Source organism: Propithecus coquereli, unplaced genomic scaffold (genome assembly GCF_000956105.1).
Source record: "Propithecus coquereli isolate 6110/MARCELLA unplaced genomic scaffold, Pcoq_1.0 Scaffold168, whole genome shotgun sequence".
Classification (NCBI taxonomy): domain Eukaryota; kingdom Metazoa; phylum Chordata; class Mammalia; order Primates; family Indriidae; genus Propithecus; species Propithecus coquereli.
This window is the reverse complement of record NW_012141413.1, coordinates 2,916,639-2,939,175: the sequence shown is the minus strand read 5'-3', so window position 1 is coordinate 2,939,175 and position 22,537 is coordinate 2,916,639. Positions and strand designations below refer to the sequence as shown.

General features: G+C 50.7%; 1 protein-coding gene across 3 annotated transcripts in view; it reads right to left on the bottom strand.

The window, feature by feature from the left end:
- Nucleotides 1-22,537, bottom strand: part of SNAP47 (synaptosomal-associated protein, 47kDa) — a 44,397-nt gene that overhangs the window by 13,170 nt on the left and 8,690 nt on the right. Inside the window, exons 1-4 of one of the 3 annotated variants that reach the window (XM_012641698.1) lie at nt 19,027-19,572; nt 9,335-9,825; nt 3,021-3,145; nt 1,219-1,424 (exon numbers count right to left, since the gene is read on the bottom strand). In XM_012641698.1, coding sequence (XP_012497152.1) covers nt 1,254-1,424; nt 3,021-3,145; nt 9,335-9,825; nt 19,027-19,526 — 1,287 coding nt within the window. In that variant the 5' untranslated portion in view covers nt 19,527-19,572 and the 3' untranslated portion in view covers nt 1,219-1,253. Of the gene's footprint in view, nt 1-1,218; nt 1,425-3,020; nt 3,146-9,334; nt 9,826-19,026; nt 19,575-22,537 lie in introns of those variants that run through there. The other 2 variants (XR_001137362.1, XM_012641699.1) reach the window with 2 other exon arrangements.

Below are 22,537 nucleotides of genomic sequence, written 5' to 3'. Positions count from 1 at the left end.
CGGTGGTGGTTTCACCACAGACACAGACGTGAAGACAGAAGCACTGGGTCCTCAGGAGCCTCGGAAGGTACCTGGCCTCCAAGTCCCCGCCAGGTCCCCGAAGTGAGCCCCGCCAGCCACGCGGGCTCCAGCCAGACCCTCCCCGCACCAACCCACCAGCTCTGCTTCCACTGAACTCACTGACTTTGACTGAAGTGAATGATTCACCCTGGTCTTCCTTTTAATGTTTGTTTTGCGTTCGCTGTTCATGGAGGTTTCAGAGACAGTGGCAGACCCACTGCCCTGACCAGTGGTCCCTGTGACTGGCACCTGCTGGGACAAGCCACTGAGCGCCCTTCCTATTAGAAACGGTGGCCAGAACCCAGAGCAGTCGCCATCCCTGCTGCAGCCAAGGCTGTGACGTCTGCCTGGTTTCTCCCTGGGGACATGGGGAGGCAGGACGGAGAGACACCAAAGCGGGATAAGACAGAGAAACGGGGATTAGGAGGAAGCTTCCCTCCAACCTGGAATGCCCTGAGGGAATAGCCAAAGGCCACCTTTTGTTCCACGTGTCCAGGCCCCAGGCCCTGAGGAGGGAGCAGACAGAAGAAGCGAGCGGAGGGGCTCTGCCAAACCCAGCTCCCGCTGCCTCCCAGCCACCCGCCCTCCACGGCCGCAGTGACGCAGGAGCCAGGGTGGACCGCAGACCCCAGGGCTTGCCACGCCAACCCCCGCCCGGCCCCCGCCCGGCCCCCACCCGGCCCTGCACAGGCTCAGCCATGCTCTGCCTTGGCAGCCCCGACTGCAATGCACACCACCAGGACACGTTTCAGCGTGATGGCTTTAATAGCATTTGCAACAAAAACCACAGCTGGATGGAGGAGGGTTTCTTGCATTTTTGTTTTCCCCAGAAATTTAACTCATTCTGACTTACGCTTGGGCTTCAACTGTACAGCTAAGAATTCTTCTCTAAATAGGAAACATGTGTTTTGCCTCGAAAAGATAATCTTGTGTGAAACTAGGTTGCTGCTGCGAGGAAGGAGGCCTGCATCTGACCAGTGTGCTGCCCTCGTCCCTGTGCCCCACCGGCCCCTTCCCAGCCCGTCCCTCTCCCACTGCTGCACCCTGATACCGGGGTCCTGACCGCTCCCAGCGTTGAACCCTGCTGGGCTCGCGGGATGCCTCCCAATGACAACACCTGTGCCGTCACAGGGAAAGACAGCATCCCAGAAGGTCACTGAGGAGCCCTGCTCTGCCCTCGGCTCTCTGCCCCTTCATGCTGACATCTCCCATCCTTGCTGGCCTTGACGTGAAGGGCACACTGCACATGGCGTTAGAGACTGGACATCTGGAAACCGGAGGGCCCTTTCAAACTGCACAGCCACCATCTGAGCCAACAGGAAAAATTCCTGTTTTTCATCCAAAAGTGTTGTTCCCACGTCAACCTAAACATGACAGTGAGACACAGAGTGAGTGTCTGAGCCGCAGACACCTTCCTACGGGGAGGGGCATGCTCAGATTCCACCGGCCTCAGGCCCACGCCCTCTCAGAGGCTCTCAGGACGCCAGGAAAACCCAGGCAAGCAGGTTTGCCTTCATAGTATTAAGGTTTCTCAAAAACCCCAAGCAAACAAGACCTATGCAGAGTGAGTTCTGAAACCAATGGGCCTATGAAAAGAAGTGACTAGTAATCTGCAGAATGTGCTAGTGACAGCTAAAAAGCAGCACTTTTGTGTGTCACTGCTAAAAATGACTAAGTGAGACCAGGAGGAAAAAGTGACAAGTGATGTCTATTTAAAATACCCCATAGCAAAGATGAACACTTTTTTCCCAAAAAGGAAAGAGCTGAGCTCAAAGGAGTTTATGCTTACGCAGACACATAAAGTAAAAATTAGTTTTTAAAAACAGGTTTGAGAGATACACCGTGTTTACCAACCTCCTGATGGAGGTGGGCAGAGGTGCCCACGACACCCTCTTTCCAAAAACGGGGCTGAGCCTGAAGCAGACCCAGCCTGCCCGCTGACTCGCCGGGCTCAGGGACGGAGAGCCTGCACCCCCACGGACACGAGCCACAGGTCCAAGTGCACACTGGCAGCAGAGGAAACGACTTTGCTTCTCAACAAATCAACTGCCAGGCAAAGACCCGGCAGAGGGAGGCTGCAGGTTACGAGGCACTTGCCGGCATGACGAGCCTCACAGGGTGACTCCAGCGAGCGGCGCCTCAGCGAGATGGCCGGCAGGCTTCAGCACTGACCTGACGGTCGATGACACTACGGTATTACTTTTTACTTTATTTATTTTTTATATTTTAAGGTGGGAAAGGCATTACGGTTATTTTTAATGGTTCTTATCTTTTAAAGTCACGTACTGAAGTAGCTGCAAATGAAGTGATATGATGTCTAGGTACGGCCTCGAAACTTATTTGAAAAGGAGGAAGAAAAGCCAGTATGTTGTCCAGCAATAATATAGAAAGGCAAATTAAACATTTTTACATCGAATACTTAAATTTCAACTTCCCAGGCAAAGTGGAAAGCAGAACCCGAACGCAGGCTGCAGGCACACACGCCCAGAGCGCACGTACACGCACACGTGCAGCACAGCACACTCCACATACCACACACACACACACAGCACACATACACACGGTACATATAAATGCACAGAAAGTGTGTGGCACACTACACACAGCGTGTACACTCATGCGTGCACAGGCACAGGACTCACAGAGTACACATACACACACACACACACACACACACACACACACACACACCCGCGTGCAGATAGATGGACGAAAGTGGCTGCCAGGGCAGCTGTGTGCGAGGGGATGCGTCTGAGTGTCGTGTGTGTCTGCGTGCCATGAGGCATGTGGACGCAAAACAGGCACTGCCTGTGCTCCCCGCTGTGGCTGCAGCAGGTGGGTGGCACAGCCCCCTCCAGGTGCAGCGGGTCCCGAGCATGTTTCCGGTCGGGAGGGGAAGGGAGCAGCCTGTGGAGCGCAGGGACACCACACCAGCTACCGGGGCTCTGAAGACACCTTACCTGGGCCAGTTCCTTGGCTTCCCCCTCGGAGAAGAGCGGCTGGCTCACCTGCAGCTGCGGTGGCCCACTCTCCTGGTCCCCCGAGGGCGGCTCTCGGTGCACGGTGCAGCCCATCAGCCCGGACGCTGGAAGGGAAAAGGACTGTCACAGTCAGGGTGACATCTTCTGGAAGGTGCAAACCGCCGAGAGCACTCAGGACTTCAGAGAGCAGTACCCGGGAGGGTGGCGGCCCTGAGTCTGGTGGGGCGTCCCCTGTCACGTCACTGGTCCCCTGCCCCGGCCTCTGTGAGCCACACCACACGGGGCAGACTCCGCAGTGCTGCAGACACTCGGGGGTAATTCTATTTCTGCCTCTGAGAAGAGAGGACCTTTATCCAAGAGTGGTAATTTTTTTTTTTTTTTTGGGAAAAAGACTGAAGATTTAGAGTAGAAAACACAAGACTCACTGGCCCCCAGTGCAATGCACACAGAAGCCAGGACTGGGAAAGCGCAGTGGCATCCGAGTCACCCGAAGCACGCTGGGGTTCTGCAGAGCACAGGAAGCGGCTGCCCGCCCAGGCCGAGCGACGCTCGGTGTCCGAGGCGGGAGGTGAATCAGAGTCGCCCTGCGGTCAGGGCACACGGGGCTGAGCGGTCTCACCCCAGGTGGAGGACACCGGCCATAAACAGTGCGGGTGGTGCTAACATGTGGCTCGTGGCCACCTCCTGCAGAGGGCCACCTGTCCTTTATTTAGAGAGCCTCCGCACCTCCTGGCCTAGATAAGGCTCGATGAACATCTCGTTTGCTCTTCTCCATGGCACCCAGCACCCCAACGTCTGCTCGTGAGGATGCTGGGACAGGGAGTGGCACGGGAAGGGTGGGTGGCCTCAGCACCCCTCCAGGATCCCGCCGTGGAAAGCAGAGCCCCTGCTCCCGACAGTGGGCTGGGACAAGGCAGTCCGGGAGCCGCTGCTAATCACGCTGTCAGGAGGGAGAAGGAAAAGGAACTGCATCTGGGGGTGAAGGCTCCAAGAGTGGGGCCCAGCTGGCCAGTATCCAGGATGCCCAGCGAGACCTGCCCTCCATGGGGAGAGACCTCACACTCGCTCACACCCCTCCAGCTCCAACCTTATCACCTCTTAATATTCTCAAGTTCACTGTCCCTGGTCCTTGTTAGCACAGGCTGAGCGGAGGAGGGCCAGCCACGCCCAGGTCAGCACAGGGACGCAGGTTTCCGAGGGGGGGCCCTGAAGAGGGACAGGATCTAGGCCAGGTGGAGAGAGCTCAGGCACCAGAGTTGGGGGAAGGAGGCCCCTCAACCTCACACCCACCACACAGGCACATTCTTCCCAGAAGCCCACACTTATTCCACTCTTCAAAAACAAAAGCCACCATGCTGATTTCATAACCTGCCTCTGCTCCTGCGTATACAGATGCATTTCCAAAGCTCTGCCCCAGCCAGCGCCTTCTGCTAATCAGAGCTTCCCCCAGGAGGCGGCCGACAGCCACAGCCTGCTGGGTCCTAGGGAGAAGCACTTCTCTGAGCCGGTCAGCAGGGTGCTCTGGCTGAGTTGAGCTATAAGACAGAGCAACAACAAAAGGACGTGTCCCTGGTACCTACCAGCCTGGGCCTAAGACCACCTCACAGTGCCAGTGCACCCCCCACCGGCAGGGCGGTATCTCTCACGGCCCAGGGTGGGCGTCCTCCTGCCTCAGGGCACCCCGTGCCCCATGCAGGCCCCGCCAGGTCCTCTCCCGTGGGGTCTGTCTCCCACCTCCAAGTGCTGACCTGGGGCATCCTGCTCTCCTTGGCACCTGTAGCTGGGCTCCCCCACCTCCGACGCAGGCTTCGAGGGCACAGCCTCCATGCCGCCCAGCTGTGTGCCCGCTTTCGTTTCAACTCCTGAGGCTGCGCCACAGAGAGATACACTGACCGCTCCTGAATTTTGACAAATGGGATTTTGCTTAAATACCCAGAAATGTGAAACAGAGGATGTTGCTAATTCCACGCCAGCACACAGGCTCCAGCCCTTCCTGGGACCCCGGGGGCTCCAGTTGGAACTTCTCTGCCTCAAAAGATGGCCTGAAGCTGCTGACCTCACCCAGACAAAACCCCCACGATCCGTCCAGCACATGCCTGTGCTTCCTGCTGTGGCCCACCCTGCCGCCAATGCTGCTGTGAGGACAGGCAGGAGGCCCTGGGAGCAGCAGAAGCCCAGGCAAGGTTCTCAGGGAGCAGGGCTCAGGCAGGGGAGGCCTGGCGGCCTCTCTGAGGTGGTGACGGCTGGCCAGCAACAAAGAAAACACTGGAAGGCAGACGGAGCCCTTGGGAAACACTACACTCAGTCCCCAGGAGGGTGCGGGAGGGCTCTGCGCCCTGAGCCTTCCTCCCAAACCCACAGCCCAGACTGACCACGAGAAAACGCAAGACAAACCCTGAGGGGCCATCCTGCACCCTGGGCCAGGCCTCTTGCAGGCTGTCAGAGCCCCAGGGGCCCAGGGAGATGCGAGGCCAATGGTCAGCTGGGGTCCTGGGAGCTCCTCAAGCACAAGGAGGAGATCTGTCTAGAATAAAATAAAAAGTGGGTTCTAGTGATGACAACACAACCACCACACGAAGGAAGGTGTTAACAGGGCGGGGAGCCGGGGAGACACAGGGACTCTACTATCTTACGCCTCTTCTGCAAATCTGAAGCTGTTCTAAAATAACAAGGTTATTTTAAAGATGCAATGCAGAAAAACAGCAATCTGCAATAGCACGTCCCACACCCCACACGGCTGGCAGGGCCCAGGCCAGGCTGTGACTTCTCCTGGCTGGCACAGACATTACCGCCCAGGTCTCCGGAAAGTCTCCCCGCCCAGAGTGTCACTCACAGGATGAGTGCCCGACCAGTGCTGCACGACTGCCACCATGTGGCCAGGCGCGCACGGGCGCTCACCCAGGGAGGCAGGGATTTCTGAGACATCAATCACAGTTTCCACCTCCCAGGGCCTGCAAAGCTTCCAACCAGGAGCAGTGAACGGAGAGGAACTGGCACAGAGTCACCCTGCTGTGACATGCGATGACAACAACAGCAGCAAGGTGGCAGTGACAGGGAAATCCTCACGGGCCATGTAAGTCCACGAGCATCACTAAGATCGCAGCAAACTGGATGCCATCTTGCTGGGGCAGCCCAGCTGGCTTCTCGCTGGTGCCCCTCGCCGTGCCCCATCTACCGCGTAGAGGTGCACCCAGCCCAGAGGAAGGAGCGCCCACACTCGGCCCTCCCAGACAGCCCAGCGGGGGGTGCGCTGGGGGAAGTCAGCACTGAGAAGGAGCCATCTGCCATCACAGCACAGCTCAACACACCCCACACACCTAAAACGACTCCAGTGACAGGCACGCCACAGCCCATGCGTGCTGTCGTCACATCGCAGTTATCCAACACCACCAAGGCCTGAGTGATGCTATGCAAGTAGCTACAGGCTCTCCCTGTGGCCACAGCCCACAATGTTCACCCTTAGGTAGGAAAGATCACCCTGGATGAACAACGAGGCCTAACCCCAAACATGGAAAACCCTTAAACCACATCAGAACCACTACACAGAGAAGGAGAATGTTCCTGTACACTTGAGCCCAGCATGGACTGCCCTGAGAATCCCACTTCCAATAAGCCTGGCCGGCGAAACACATGGGTGCGGACAGCACAAAAGGTGACACAGACCTGCGGTAGCACACCCCAACACCTCAGCTCCCAGAACCTCTCAGGACCCACACTGAGATGCAGCCCAACGGCAGGTACAACCTCCCCTTTCCCCCGAATCACACGCCTGTGCCACCTCTTCAGTCCTCACCCACCGGGACAGTCCCAACCTGCACAGGATGTCCTCACGCCTCCCGAGTCACACGCCTGTGCCACATGGTCTGTCCACTTGGGGAGCTGGTAGAGACCCTCTTCCTACCTCCTCCAGCTGGTCGCACCCTGGGATTCTGCCCCCTCTGCTTGCTCCCGTTAGTCATGGCGCCCGTTGGTCTTCTCATGTTGAAGGATGGATGTTATGTTACATCTCATCCCATCTCTCTGTTCCGTTTGCGTCCTCCTCTCCATCTGAAACCGCCCTCCCTAATTCAATTCCAGGATCACGGGCAGTTCTCTTTGATACAGTCACGTGTCACACCCAAGGAGGGTTTTGTGTCTGTGCCATGTTAAAGGTGTGTACCGCAGTCCTGGGGGTCCCAGTTGGCAGTGGTCACATGGCTGACAGCAGACTGCAACTGTCCCACCTGTCCCCACACCTGTCCAGGCAGGGTGCGGTGCTGTGCCGCCCCTCAAAGGGCACATGCCACGAGGGGCGTGGCTTGGACCCCTCCCTCAGGCTGGGTGGCCAGGCCGCCTGCTATGGGTCACCTGTTGGCTGGCACTGCCTACCCTTCTCAGCCTGATGTGGGTCAGCTTCTGTGTCCTGCCCTGACCTAGGGGCCACAGAAAAATCTGGAAATACCAAGAATGCTAGTTTTTAAATTAAGTTTTAAAGTAAATATTTCCAATATTTTGGTGCTTAGGGGACCAGGGCTATCACCACATATATTTAATTTTGGAACCTGAAGACATCTAGCTCCATTCATGTGTGAGGGAAACAGACTACTGAAACTGAAATCACCACTTAAGAGGAATAGAAAAGAAGGTGATGTAGTAGCAAACCTCTCTCACTTTTAACAGTGAGAGATTTGGCGATCAAAATTCATAAGGAAAGATTACTTGTATACATGCTATACACACACACACACACACACACCAAAGTATGTACCTGCAGGATATGTGTCCTATATAAACATTCACCTACACACGCACACACATTAGCTACAATGCTCACATTAGACAATGGAGTACTTCATGACTTTGGGATTTCTTAATCAGGGCTCAGAAACAAACTTAAGGGGGAAAGTGGTAGATTTTCCACAGCAAAATGAAAGATTTCTATAACAGAGGAAGGTGGTTTGGAAGAAGTATCTGCAGCCTCCAAAGTCTACAAGGGATTAATATTTAGAATAGCTAAGGAATTCTTGCAAATGGGGGAAAAAAAAAAAGACAGCCCAACAGGAAAGAAGAAAACAGAACAGGCAGCACACAGAGCAAAACTGCAGGCCCAGAACAAATAAGAAACATCAGATGCTTCCCCTCACAATGAATGAAAGGATGAAAGTTAAAGTAACATCGAGATGCCACCGGACCCCCATGACAATGGTGAACTACAGAGTCAGGCTCCCCAGCACTCGGGGGGAGCCGGGGCCTGAACGCTGTCCATGTACAAAGCACCTGTTGGCGTCTGGCCCCTCAGCCCAGCCCGGGTCAGGCCCAGCTGAAGCTCACACTCCACACGGGGCCTGCAGGAGAGCCCCCAGGGCCACTCGGCACAGCACCTTGACAAGGCGACAGACACGCTGATCCACACTGCACGGTTCTCAAAGATACACATCCCTAGACACATGTCTTGGCGGTGGGCTGGGAACGTGTCGATCAAACGACCAGGGACACAGGAGCATGGCAGGGCAGGGGTGGAGGAACAGAGACTCACCAGGACAGGTGTGGGCGGTGCCAGTTATAGCTGGAAGGGCTGGTTCTCAAGTCAGAGGGAGGGAGAAGAGAGACCAACAGGTGGGAACACTGAACTCGGAGCTTCCTTCCGTTCTGAAACCTGCATTCTGAAAGCCTTTTTGACTGTGTCTCAGTCCATTTTGTGTTGCTTTAACAAAATACCAAAGACTGGGCAATTGATAGAGAAAAGAGTGCATATAGCTCACGGTTCTGCAGGCTGGGGAGCACTACCTTCTGGCACATGCTTTTGGGATGTTTCCTAACATGGCAGAGAAGGTGACAGTGGAAGCGGAAATGTGCAGAGACAGACCCAAGGAGCACCCTGGCTCTCAAACAACCCACTCTAACCCATCCCTGCGGGACTAATCCAGTCTTGCCAGAGCCAGAACCCACTCACTACCGAGAGAACGGCACCAAGCCGCTCATGCGGGATCTGCCCCTGTGCCCCCACCTCCCAAACTTCAGCATGAGTTCCGGTGGGGACAAAAACCATATACAGACCACAGCACTGACCTAGTGTGAAAGCCACGTGTCTATCAAGTGTATGACAAATTTTGGTGACTCAAGGTTCACAGATGTCAAGTACTAAGGAGCATGGTCTGGAATTATCTCTATGTATAAACAAACGGGCCATCTCTCGTGAGCTGGAAGCCAACAGTGGCTCTAAGTGGTGCATCTGTAAAGTACTTCCTGTGCACGGGCCAGGTCTGGCTGTCATTTCAGAAGTCCACGCACACACTGCCTTGCTGGTCACCCACCTGAGTGCCAGACCGAGGTGCTCTTCTTCGCAGCAGGAGAAGCTTTCATGCTTCTGAGCATCAAGGCATCTTCCAACAACTCGATCTTCTTGCTGAACTGCATTTCTAAAATGGGGATGACCACTGGCAGCTTGGCGGATATCACGCGATAAGCCACATCGGGCTTTCCGATAAACCGCTGGCGGATGCTAATTTCATAGGGTGAATAGACCTTAATGTCATCCACGTCTTCTCTTTCAAACCTGTGCATGAGCAAAGAATCGGAGTCATGGATTTCTAACCCAGAGACAAGGACGGTGAGCCTCCCTGGCTTGACGTGAGACTCTGTCCTTTGGGAAATAATAGCAGGAATTTTGATCACTATCCCTTCCTTTCCAAAAGGTTCGCAACTGGCCGCCAAGGCACCTTCCCTGGGCTTTGTTTCTGGAGGCGTCTTCCAAAGCTTAGAGCTGAAGGGCCACCAAGAAGGAGATTCCAGTTCCGTCAGCAATCTGAAAAGGCAAAGAAAACACAGAAAAACAAGCTGATCAATTTTTAAAGAGTGCTACTTTTAGTTTTTTTTTTAGAAAACTGCTTTAACCTTTGCGAAGAACATTACCAATTTACAGTATTTCTCTTCCCTACTCACACCATGGAGCAGAGAGAGCAGGGATTATCATCTCCATGTTTAGGGCAGAAAACTGAGGCTCAGGGCAGTACAGACATCTTGCCTGTCGACACAAAACCAATCAGGAGTGAGACATAGCAAAACGCATACCTTTTGACTAGGATATTCCTTTTCCATACGGTGCTGCCTTGACCTAGGTAATTGGGATTCAAAATAAATCCTGACCTTAATCCTTAGAGAGCTATCTAAAAGAACTTTCTGTGGTAACGTAATGTTCTATGTCAGCACTGTCCAATACAGCAGGAGGCCAACATGCTACTGAGGCCTTGGAATGCAGCTAAAGTAACTGAGAAACTGAATTTTTAACTTAATTCAATTTTAATGTTGTTAGTGGCTACCACGTTGGACAGCAAAACTCAAAAGTAACCACTAATAACACTAAGAAATATATCTAAAAAGTCAATAGAAGAGAGAAACATGATGATAGGAAAGGAAAACAAAGGAACAAAGATCAAATGGAACAAATAGAAAACAGTGAGATTTAAACTAAACCATATTAGTATTCACACTAAACTAAACCAAACCATATTAGTATAGTGAGATTTAATCTCATAGTGAGATTTAAACTAACCATATTAGTATTCACACTAAACGCAGGTGGACTAATTCCTCTAATTAAAAAGCAAGCCTGGATAAAGAAACTACATATGGCTACATCTTGCTTACAAGAGACACACTATGAAACACAAAAACACAGATACATTGGAAGTAAAGGATTGGAAACAAGATATACCATGCTCAAAGTAAACTTTAAAACAAGAAGTATTACCAGGGGTAAAGATGGGCATCACATAATAACCAGAGAGTCAATCCAACAGAAAGACTCAACAATATTACATATGCATGGACCTAATAACATAACTTCAAAATCCATTCAGCAAAAAATTGACAAAACTAAAAGGGGGAATAGATGATCATAGTTGTAGATTTTAACACATTTCTCTCAATGATTGATAGAGCAAAAAGCCAAAAAAAATATTAGTAATAATGCGGGAATTTTCAACACTATTTAACCAACTTGACCTGACTGATATTTATAGAAACATCATCTAACAAGTGCTGAATACACACTCTTTCCAACTACCCTCAGAACATTCACAAGCAAGAATGTAATAAGTCTCAATACACCTCAAGGGCTAACATCATACACAGTACTGTCCCCTGTCCTCAAGGAAATGAAACAAGAAATCAACAACCAAAACATAACTAGAAAATCACACCCCTAAATATTTAATAATACATGATCAAAAAAGGAAAAAAAAATAGAAATTATTTGAAGTGAATGAAAATAAAAATACAATATACAAAAACTGGTGGGATGCAAATACAACAGCCATTAGAAATTTATAGCTCCCGATACACATATTTGAAAATTTCTTAGAAAGGTTTAAAAATCAGTGATTCTATCTCAAAAAGTTGTAAAAACAAGAGCCGGTTAAACCTAAAGAAAATAGAAAAGGGAGAAGCAGAATTCAATGAACTTGAAAACAGAAAAAAAAATTCAATATTAACAAGCTAAGAGTTGTTTTTCTGAAGTAATTTTAAAAATTAATAAACCACTAACTAGAAGTGATTTAAAAAAAAAAAAAAGTGGCCAGGCGCGGTGGCTCACGCTTGCAATCCTAGCACTCTGGGAGGCCGAGGCGGGAGGATTGCCTGAGGTCAGGAGTTTGAGGTTGCTGTGAGCTAGGCTGACACCATGGCACTCTAGCCAGGGCAACAGAGTGAGACTCTGTCACCAAAAAAAAAAAAAAAAAAAAAAAGAAATGAAAAAAAAGAGAGAGATACAGAAAATGCATTAGGAATGAAAAAGAGGACATGACCACAGATCTTGAGAGGGTTATGGGGGATATTAATATTATTCTCAATTCCACACCAATGAACTTGATTGACAATTATATGAAACAGAACAAAACACTTGAAAAACCCAACTTCTAAAACTGAGGCAAGAAAAAATTAAGACTATGAATAGCCTTACAAAGAAACCGAATCCGTAACAAGAAAGCTTGCCACAGAGAACACTATGATCCAGGTGCTTTCACTGATGAATTCTGCCAAGCTTATATGGAAGAAGTAACAGCAATCGTACACAAACCCTCCCACAGAAGAGCACAAGAGGGGATGCTTTACCCATTCATGTTACAAGACCAGCACGACTCTTCTACTGAAACCCGATGAGGATACTGTGAAAACACAAGTACATATCAACATCTTTCATTAACACAGAAGCAAAATTCCTTACGAAAATATTAGCAAATCAAATCTAGTGACATACAAAAAGAAAAATAGGCCAGGTGCATTGGCTCATGCCTGTAATCCCAGCACTTTGGGAGGCAGAGACAGGATGATTGCTTGAGCCTAGGAGTTCGAGACCAGCCTGGGCAACATAGTGAGACTGTACAAAAAAATTTTTAAAACAGAAAGAAAATATTAGCAAATCAAATCTAGTGAAAATAATAATATATCACGATTAAGTGGTATTTATCCCAGGAATATGAGATTGATTTAACATTTGAAAACTAATCATTGTAATTCATTTCATTAATAGAAAAATAAATAGAAGGCAAATTATATGATCACCACAATAGATGCAGAAAAAGAGCTTAAAAAATTTACTCATTTATGTTACAACTTCTAGCAAGCTACGAATAGAAGGAAATTTCCTCAATCTGATAAAGGGCCTCTATAAAAAAACGACAATGACATGCCTAATGTTGAAAATTACGAGCACCAGTGTGCACGTAATGGGGGTGTGAGAGGGAAGGGGACAAAGGGGCAGAGAACGTGTTTGAAGAAACAAAGTCTGGAAACTTCCCAGATTTCATTAAAAAGCGTAACTTACACTTCCAAGAAGCTACACGAACTCCAAGCCAAGTGAGTGCAAAGAGACCCGCATCTGGCCTGGAAACGAGGGCTGAACAGGGAAGCTGGCCCTGCCAGCCCTGGGCGGCGAGGGGCTAGCAGGGGAGTGAGGCCAGGCGCGGAGCCCAGCACTGTCATGCCCCAAATGTCCAGGCGACGGCAGACACTCGCCACATCACGCACCAGGACCTCTCAACCTGGCTGGGAAGGGACCAGCCGCAGACGCCAAAGCGAAGACAAGGTTTCGGAGCAGCCGCCACAATGTGCTCCAGTGGGCAGCTGTGAACACGCCCACAACAAATGGACACGCAGCGTCTCAGCGAAGAAACAAAAAACGTAAGAAAGGACCACGTGGAAATTTGAGAACTGAGATTAAAAAAAAACCTGGATGTGGCAAGTCACAGATTGGAGAGGGCAGAGAAGAGACTTGGTGAAACTAAAGATTACACAACAGAAACTACAAAATCTGAACAACAGAGAGAAACTACTAAAACAAACAAACGAAAACCAGAGCCTCCAGTATCTGAGGAACTAAAACAAAAGCACTAACATTCGAGTCACAGGCAGACCAGAAGAAGAACGGGAATGTGGGGCTGAGAAAGCGTTCGTGGAAATAATTTCCCAACGAAAAAACTCGAGAGACCCCAAAGAGGGTAAAAAACAATGACTCTGATGCTGAGGTACTGGATAGACAGAGAGAAATTCTTCACGGCAGGAAGAGGGTCACGTCGTCTCACCTACGAGAAAGCATCAATTCAAATGACAGTGGGTTCTCCATCCGAAACCATGACGACACTTCTCAAGTGCTGAAAGAAAGGAAATGTCAACTCGAAATTCTATATCCAGTGAAACCATCCTTTCGGAATGAAGAGGAAATTGAGACAGACTCAGAAGAAGGAAAAATAAGAGAATCTGTTACCAGCAGGCCTATCCTTAAAGAATAGCTAGAAGAAGTTGTTGAACCAGAAAGAACTGATAAAAGACAGGAATCTGGGAAAAAAGAAGGTTGGAAAGAGTAAAAATATAGAGAAATAAAATCAGCTTGCCTTCTACTTTTGAGTTTCCTAAAATGTGTATTGAAGTAAAAATTGTAACATTGTCAATGGGGTTCTCAAAGTATACTGAGGAATATCTAAGATAATGACATTATCTTACTTTACAGACAATTTAAATCAGGTAGGGAAAAGAGACTGAAAGATAGGTAAGGTGTCTACATTTCACTCAAACTGGTAAAAATGTCAGTATTAGCAGGATGTGATAAATTATGCATATATAATGGATACCTAGAGCATCCAGAAGATTCTACAGAAAGAGACACACTCAAAACACTATAGATAAATCATAACAGAATGCTAAAATAATATTCAGTTAACCTACAGGTAAGGAAAAAAACATCAAAACAACAGGCCGGGCGCGGTGGCTCACACCTGTACTCCTAGCACTCTGGGAGGCTTAGGCAGGAGGATTGCTTGAGGTCAGGACTTCAAGACCAGCCTGAGCAAGAGCGAGACCCTGTCTCTACTAAAAATATAAAAATTAGCCAGCCACGGTGGTATGCTCCTTTAGTCCCAGCTACTGGGGAGGCTGAGGCAGGAGGATCGCTTGAGCCCAGGAGTTTGAGGTTGCTGTGAGCTACGATGACACCACTGCACTCTAGCCTGGGTGAGAGAGAGAGACTGTCTCAAAACAAAACAAACAAAAAACAGAAATGAGCAACACAAGGAACAAAAAACACAAAAAACAAAATGGCAAGGCCAGTCTCCTTAGACGGGGAGGAAGGGCTGCTCTACTGGCAGAGAAGTGGGCAGGATTTAGGGCTCAGGTCCTCAGCTTCGCCGGCTCCTCCCACATGTTCGCATTCAATTTCCAGGAAACCTTCCCGTCTCAGTCAGCGCCCTTGGCTTAACAGCAAATGCCACGCCAAGCTGGGGTTCACCCTATGCTGTAACTCAGCACCTGCAGGATCAGACTGTGGTCTCCTTCGCGGTGGACACAAAAACGGGCAGGCCACTCGTGTGACGCCCTGAGCTCACTCTTCCCTTTCTCCCCACCGTGCAGCTGGGTTGGGCCACCAGCCCATCTCATGACACTCATCAGCTTGATGAGAACGTTCTCAGGCATCAAACTGATGGCCACCCAGGCTGTGCCTGTTTTAAGCACCTGACTAGGAGCAACCAAGGGTGATATTTCGCATATCCCTATTGCCACATCATGCCACGGACTGTCTGCTCCCACATCCCTGAAAACACAGCTACTGGCGACTTTAAATCCAGTCAGGTTAGAGAACCAATCCCAGAAACCAATTCAGAGACCTCACCCTTCACTCTTGATAGCAGAATCTGTGTTAGTCAGAGTTCTCCAGAAAAAGAGAACCAACAGGTTGCGTGTGTGTGTGTGCATGTGTGTGCACACGAGTGTGCACTGGTTGGGGGGAGACGGGTCTATTTTAAGGAACTGGCTCGTGTGATTGTGAAGCTGACACATAAGCTAACCACAAGGCAGCCCACTGATAGAATTATTAACAAAATTGGATGGGGAAAAAAATCACCTTGTTATTTTTACTAAATTCTAACTGAAATTTAGCATTTCCTTCAATTCTGAATGTAGGCCACCTGTGACTTTCACCAATAGAAACTCAGATACTTCTACATCACATCATGGTGGCTGCAGATCTCAAAACACTGTTAACGTTCACTGCTGCCGCAAGATCACCATACTTACTAGATCTGCCAGTGGCCTGCGCCATCCAACACATTAAGAGGAAGCACTGTATCACTCATTAAAGGAATACCAACGCACACCCCTCCTTATTATGGGCCATTCTTAATAAAGATGGTGTATAATTATCCAAACTAAATTAAAACAAAAATCCTATGGTTAGTCTGCTCTACTAAAAATAGAAAAATTTCAAAACTAGCCAGGTGTGGTGGTATCTATAGTACCAGCTACTCAAGAGGCTGAGCTGGGAGAATCCCTTGAGCCCAGGAGTTTGACGCTGCGGTGAGCGGTGATGACGCCACTGCACTCCAGCCCAGGAAATGGAGCGAGATCCTATCACTTAAAAAAAACAATCTATCCAGATGCACAAAAAGGCAGGAACTGGCCATGAAACACCAAGTCAAAAGACATGAGCCGGCTGCATGCAAAAGCTTGGCTATGGATGCGGGTGGCTGGAGAAGCTCGTTCTCCAGCTATGTTTGTGTTTCATCCTGTGAACTGGAACCAGATGATGTCCCCAAGGACGGCAGAGAAAGCCAGATGGTGCGCCAGCAGCCTCCACCGCAGGGCACGGTGCAGCCGTGAGCAGAAACATGCGTTGTCCTCACCCCTGCTGGGGCCAAGTCCTCGCTGAAGGCCGTGACAGAACAGACTGACCTCCCCCAGCAAGAGGGAGTCCTGCCAGCAGAGAACGCAGAGAATTGGGACCCTGAGTGCAACTCTGCCCAGTCTCCAGCCCACTGTGCCCCCCGAAGACTTCAGCCTTGCCAGGATGCACACTCTGCCGGCTGTTTCTCTGGAGAACCCCAACTGACGTGAACAGGAGCTCGGGGCCTAGGGCACCATAGTGTCTAGTTCCCAGAACAGGGCCGGGGCACCTGCCAGCCCTGCGACGACGCCGTGTGTGGGGAAGGATCTCCTCATCTCCTCTCCCTCGGCTGAGGAGAAGATCCGCCCTCAGGCCAGCGATCGAACCTGCGCTGAGCACAGGTGTGCCAGCCGGGCTCCAGGTGTAGCTTCTGCCTGCCACGGCCACGGGTGCCTGGCAGGGACATACTCACTGTCCTTCAAGTGACTTCAAAAATTAGAAACAACACATTTCAAAACTATTTCTAAAGAAATAATGATAGAAATTTAAAACACATAAGAATTTGAGCTTGCTGAACTTAAAACACCCCCCACCCCATCAAGGACGTGACCTTATGAAAAGGATAGGGGAGTACCGGGACAGCAAACTGAGCCAGTGGCGGGGAAGTGGAAAGACAGCCCAGGTTGCACAGCAGAGGCCTAGATGTTGAGTGGGGCGACTAGGCCCCTCTGAGAGCAGGACAGGACCCGAAGGCCCCAGGCCGTGGAAGGACCCGCCCAAGGGGACCCTGGAAGGAGTCGGAGGTGGAACCTCCACAGAGCCAGGAGGCAGCCCCCGAAGGCTCTCTCACCAAGCGGGGACTGCACGGCCCCACCCTGAAGGTCCCTCTGTAGAGCCCAGCGCTGACCCCACCCACACGGCGACACCAGAGGAGGGGCACCCCTCACAAACTAGAATAAATCACGCCGACAGGAAAAGAGCACCTGGGAAAAGCCAGACACCGTAAAGGCAAACGAGGCTAGCGATAATATCCTAAGAGACAACAGGTGAATTCCATGATGCAAGATCAGGATGCTTTCCAGAGAAACACTAGGAGAACAAAAGAGTTATCTGGAAAGTTAAAAATATAAGAGAAATAGAAAAATAGAAAGATGAGACACAAGAAATATAAATTAGAACAATAAGACAAAATAAGCCAAAAATAAGACAGAAAGACATAAGAAGACAAGCACAGGAACTCAGGTATGTATAAATCATTAAATGCGAAATATCCGACTTCGAATCAAAAGTGTAGTTTATTACATCTCAAAGCAGCAGTACAATTAATCAAAGTACGTGCCTAAACTATTGACACAGTTTTGCCATCTTAACAGTAGCTTGTTTGTGACAGCAGTGAGGGAGCCTGGAGCGCGAGTGGTTATGAAATCTCGAAGGCATGTTCCACAGCTTGTTGAGAAATGAGTAATTTCCCTTGCTAGACGTGGTCCAAAGCCTGGAAGAAGTGGTAGTCAGTTGGAGCAAGGTCTGGTGAACACGGTGGATGGCAGAATTTTCAAGTCTAGCCTTTATGGTTTGAGCAGCGTTGTTTGTGTGACATGTGGTCTTGCAAGAGGATTGGCCTGTCTCTATCAACCAATCTTGGCTGCTTAATCACAAGCATCCTCATCATTTCATCCAATCGGTTGCAGCAGACATCCACTGCGACTGATTGACCGGGTTTCATGAAGCTGCAGTGGATGATACCAGCGCTGGACCACCAAACAGACACCATTAGCTTTTTTTGATGAATATTTGGTTTTGGACTGTGTTTCGGCACTTCGTCGGTATCCAACCATCGTGCTGAACACTTGCAACTGTCAAAAAGAATCCATTTTTCATCGCATGTAACAATATGGTATAGAAATGGTTGGCTTTTATGTCATGACAGCAAAGAAAGGCAAGCTTCGAGACGATTTCTCTTCTGACACTCGTTTAATTCACATGGAACCCATCTATCCAGCTTCTTTACTGTGCCCATGTTTCAAATGGTCCAATACTGTTGGAATAGTAACGTCTAACCTTGTTGCTAATTCATGAGTAGATTGAGATGGATTCGCTTCCACTACAGCTTTCAGCTCATCATCATCCACCTTGGTCCCAGGTTGCCCACATGGCTCATTTTCAAGATTAAAATCATCAGAACAGAACTTCTCAAACCACTGATGTACTGTGTGTTCACTCGCCACATGCTTCCCAAACACTTTGTTGACATTTTGAGCTACAGCTGCATTGGTTCCACAACAGAACTCATATTCAAAAATAATGCAAATTTTTTACTAATCCATGGTTTCACAAAAATTGCTCTAAAAAAATTTGAATGATAATCGTAAGCCAAAACATGTATTTGAAAGAATGAGGATGTACCTTAACAATAAAAATAAAACTAGAAGTGTCAAAGTGAAATGTCAGAGATACCAACTGTCAGACTGAGTACTTAAGGAAATAGGATATTTCATACATAATAACCTAATAAACCATGAGACACAGAGAAAAATTTTTTTAACAAAGGGAGAAATTACACTTAAACATTCTATAAATTTCATACCAAAGACACAACAAAAAATCAGAACAGAGCTCATCAACCAGACTGACACTAGACCTAGTCTACCCTCTGTGACCTGACAGATGAGGGCCCGTCCGGAACCACCAAAGAGAAGCCACAGACACAATAACGTCTCTAGCATGGTGTATACAGCAGGTGCATAGCCCACCCTCAGCATGCTGGATGTGGACTGATAGGGTGCGGTGGACAGGCCCCGTGCCCGCACGCAGGTCTCCCTGTGGGTGGGCCCCACGCAGTGTACACAGCAGACTCACCTGTCAGCCACCTCCAGGTCTGACTCCATCTTGTCCAGGCCCCTCATGACGCCGTCCAGCTGCTGGCCCTGGTGGTGAAGGACTCTCGCGGTGTCCTCCAGGCGCCTCTGGGAGCCAGCCATCAGTGCCGTGAGCTCCTCCCCCCGGGTCCTGGGGGCGGGTGCCCCGGCCATGGCTCCAGGCTGCGACAGCAACAGCTCTCTCCAGAAGTGCTCGATGATGCTGAAGACCACATTCCGACTTGGCCGCAGGGAGCCGAACCAGTGCTTGGCGCCACCCTTCTCCAGGATGGTGAGGGAGCTGAAGATGAAGTGTGAGGCCTCCTTCTTGATCTCGGCGACGCTGGCCAGGGGAAAGCCAACAAGAATCTCTCCCGTGCTGTCAGCCATGAATCTGAGTGCCTGCGGCGTCAAGGACAGTCTTCCTGGCACCCATCGCTTCTCGAGCTCCGCATAGTAGGTGCACGGCCAGGTGTGGATGACGCAGACGTCCCCGCTCATCTGCTCCTGGGCTGGTCTGTGCCGAGGGCCAGGCCAGTGCTTCCGCCTCTGAGGGAGAAGGGACAGGACTCAGGGAAGGGCAGTGCAGGAGACCCCATGCAGGCCTCAGTCTCTGGCCTCACTCTCAGGCCCTTCCCAGAAACGCTGTCTGTGATGTCCCCTCTCTATGCACATTCACACAAGTTTCTACTCACATTCCCCTTTGGAAACTCTTTTTCTTTTTTGAGACAGAGTCTGGCTCTGTTGCCTGGCTAGAGTGCAGTGGCGCGATCACAGCTCACTGCAGCCTTGAACTCCTGGGCTCAAGCGATCCCCCAGCCTCAGCCTCCCAAATAGCAGGGACTACAAGCGCACACCACCATGCCTAGCTAATTTTTTAATTTTTTGTAGAGAAGGGGTCTCACTCTGTTGCTCAGGCTGGTCTTGAACTCCTGGCCTCAAGCAATCCTCCCGCCTCAGCCTCCCAGAATTGGGATTACAGGCCTGAGGCACTCGCCTGGCCCCCTTTTGACATTTCTATATACTCATTTAATGCACAGAGGAAACGATCCTACAGACGAACCTCCCCCTCTCTTACTCCCAGCTGACCTCGTGGAGTTCTACACACCGGGGCAGTAACATGCACATGCACCAGTTCCCTGTCTCTGCAGTTCTAGAAAGCTCTAAGTGGTGAAGGCCTCCCATTCGTACGTTCACAGTTACACTCATCAGTGCCGTGTGAGCAGTCTCGGACGACAGACCTGAACGAGCGCCCAGGGAACACGCAGTCCCACCCTCTCGCAGTACAGATCAGGAGTGGGCCTCGTGTGAGGCCCAGCCCCGAGTCTGCGACTCTGCCGGGGCCAAGCCAGGCCTGGGGACACGAGCTCCGGCTCTCAGGGGCAGAGTGGTGGCCCCGCGACAGCGTGGCACACGTTCCACTTCTCTCTCTCACGCAATTTATCTGACGTGACTTCCTTCGTAAAAACAGGAGAAAATAACTAGTGCTGAGATACCGAAAAGTGCGGGCTTTCCGCAGCACAGCCGGAGGCTCTGGGACCCTCCTGGCTCAGGCAGCGCGTGCGTGAGCCCTCCTGTGTGGCAAGCGCGAGAACCCCACAGCGACGTGGTACCGGGCTCAGGAGCCAGGGACAACTGGGACCATTCATCTCCTCACAGAGCTGCACTACTTGGCATGACCGCCGCACTAGACACCATGTCACGCAGTACACGGCAGAAGGGGACGCACGGAAAAGTGCCCCCTGCGCTGCAAGAGCCTGGGTCAAAGTGAGACTCTAATCGCACAAGAGGAGGCAGTCTGAGGACAGGCAGCGGTGGCCAGACGCACACTGCGGGGCGCACAGCAGCCACTGCAGCGGAAGGAGTGTGGCTTGACTGTGGCCACCTGGCTGGTCCCCTTGTCCACGGTGTGGCCCATGAGGCCACAGTCTTTGTCCCACAGCAGGCAGAGCCCATCCCGCTCCCCCAGGGGCGGTAGGGGCCATGTGCGCACGCATGCAGTCGCCACACTGCAGGGTGCCACCTGTCCACAGGACTGGGAGCCCCAAAGGGCAAGGGCCACGTTTCATCTCTCATACTTCCTGGGTGACAACCTCATCACTGAAGGAATGGGACAGACGCTCATGGTTGGTGGTGTCCATTCGACTGGGACCCTGGGGACGGCAGACTTGATCAAATGCCCTATGACAGGACGATTCGATCCGAGCCAAATTAATGGGAGTGCCGTGGGAAAATCTGCCAGAAGCCAAGACGGTGCAGAAACACGGGGTGCAGGTGGTCGGGAGGCAGTTCCACACCTCGTCTCTGCATGTCTGTGGCAGCTTTCGTCCCGCGCTATTTTGACGACGCCTGCACAGGAGGCAGCCGTGGCCGTGGCTGCCATCTCCCACCTGGTCCGAGAGGAGATCTAACCGGGATGACGAGGACACTGTCTGCTTTGCGGGCAGAATGAGGCCGGCTTGCAAACAGGCCCCTCACTGAACTGGGGGTTTTCTGAGCTCAGGACTGCCCAGCTGTGACCCAAACGCACCATGGGACTCAGGCAGACTGGAAGGCCCTATGTCCCCAGTTGTGACGTCCAGCCCCAGGGTTTCCTTAAGAAGGTGGCAGGCTCACTTACTGGCTGGCAAGGAGGGTGCCGCCTGGACCCTTCGCTGCCCGTCAGTGACGTGCACTACATCTGCAAGGCCATCCTGTCCTGGAGTGTGCGTCCTTCGTGCCAGATGACTTCTCTCCGATAAAACGAGATATTCACGCGGCAAACTCCACCAATCCATTCCCTCGACTCATAACACCCTAGGATGGTTCCACTCAAGGTGACATCAAAACTTCTTCCACATTGTAATTCAGTTGACAAATCAGCATATGAGGCCGGGTGCGGCAGCTCACGTCTGTAATCCCAGCCCTTTGGGAGACCAAGGTGGGAGGACTGCCTGAGGCCAGGAGTTGGAGACTAGCCTGGACCACATAGTGAGACCACGCCTCCACAAAAAAAATAATTATCCAGGCATGGTGGCACCTGTAGTCCCAGCTACTGGGGAGGCTGAGGCAGGAGGATCACTCAAGCCCAGGAATGGGAGATTACAGTGAGCTAGGATTGTACCACTGCACTCCAGCCTGGGCGACAGAGCGAGGCCTTGACTCTAGAAAATAAAAAAAAAAATACCTGGGTGTACTGAACATGTACAGACTTTTCTCCTTGTCCTTATTCCCTAAACAACAAAGTGCAACAACCATTCACGTAGCATTTGCATTGTGCTAGGTAACACAGGTAACCTGGAGATGATTTCAAGCACGCGTAAGGTGTGCGCAGGTTACACGCAAATACCACACCACTTGCCGGTATCTGTGGTGGGTCCTGGGGTCAATCCCCTAGGGATACCGAGGGCGACTGTGCCTGAAGTTAGGACAAGTCTAAAAGAAATGCTGTCATCATTACAAAATAAGATGAGACTTAAAAGTAATGAAAACATCAGGGTTCCAGGGACCCTAGACATCATCTAGGCCAACAG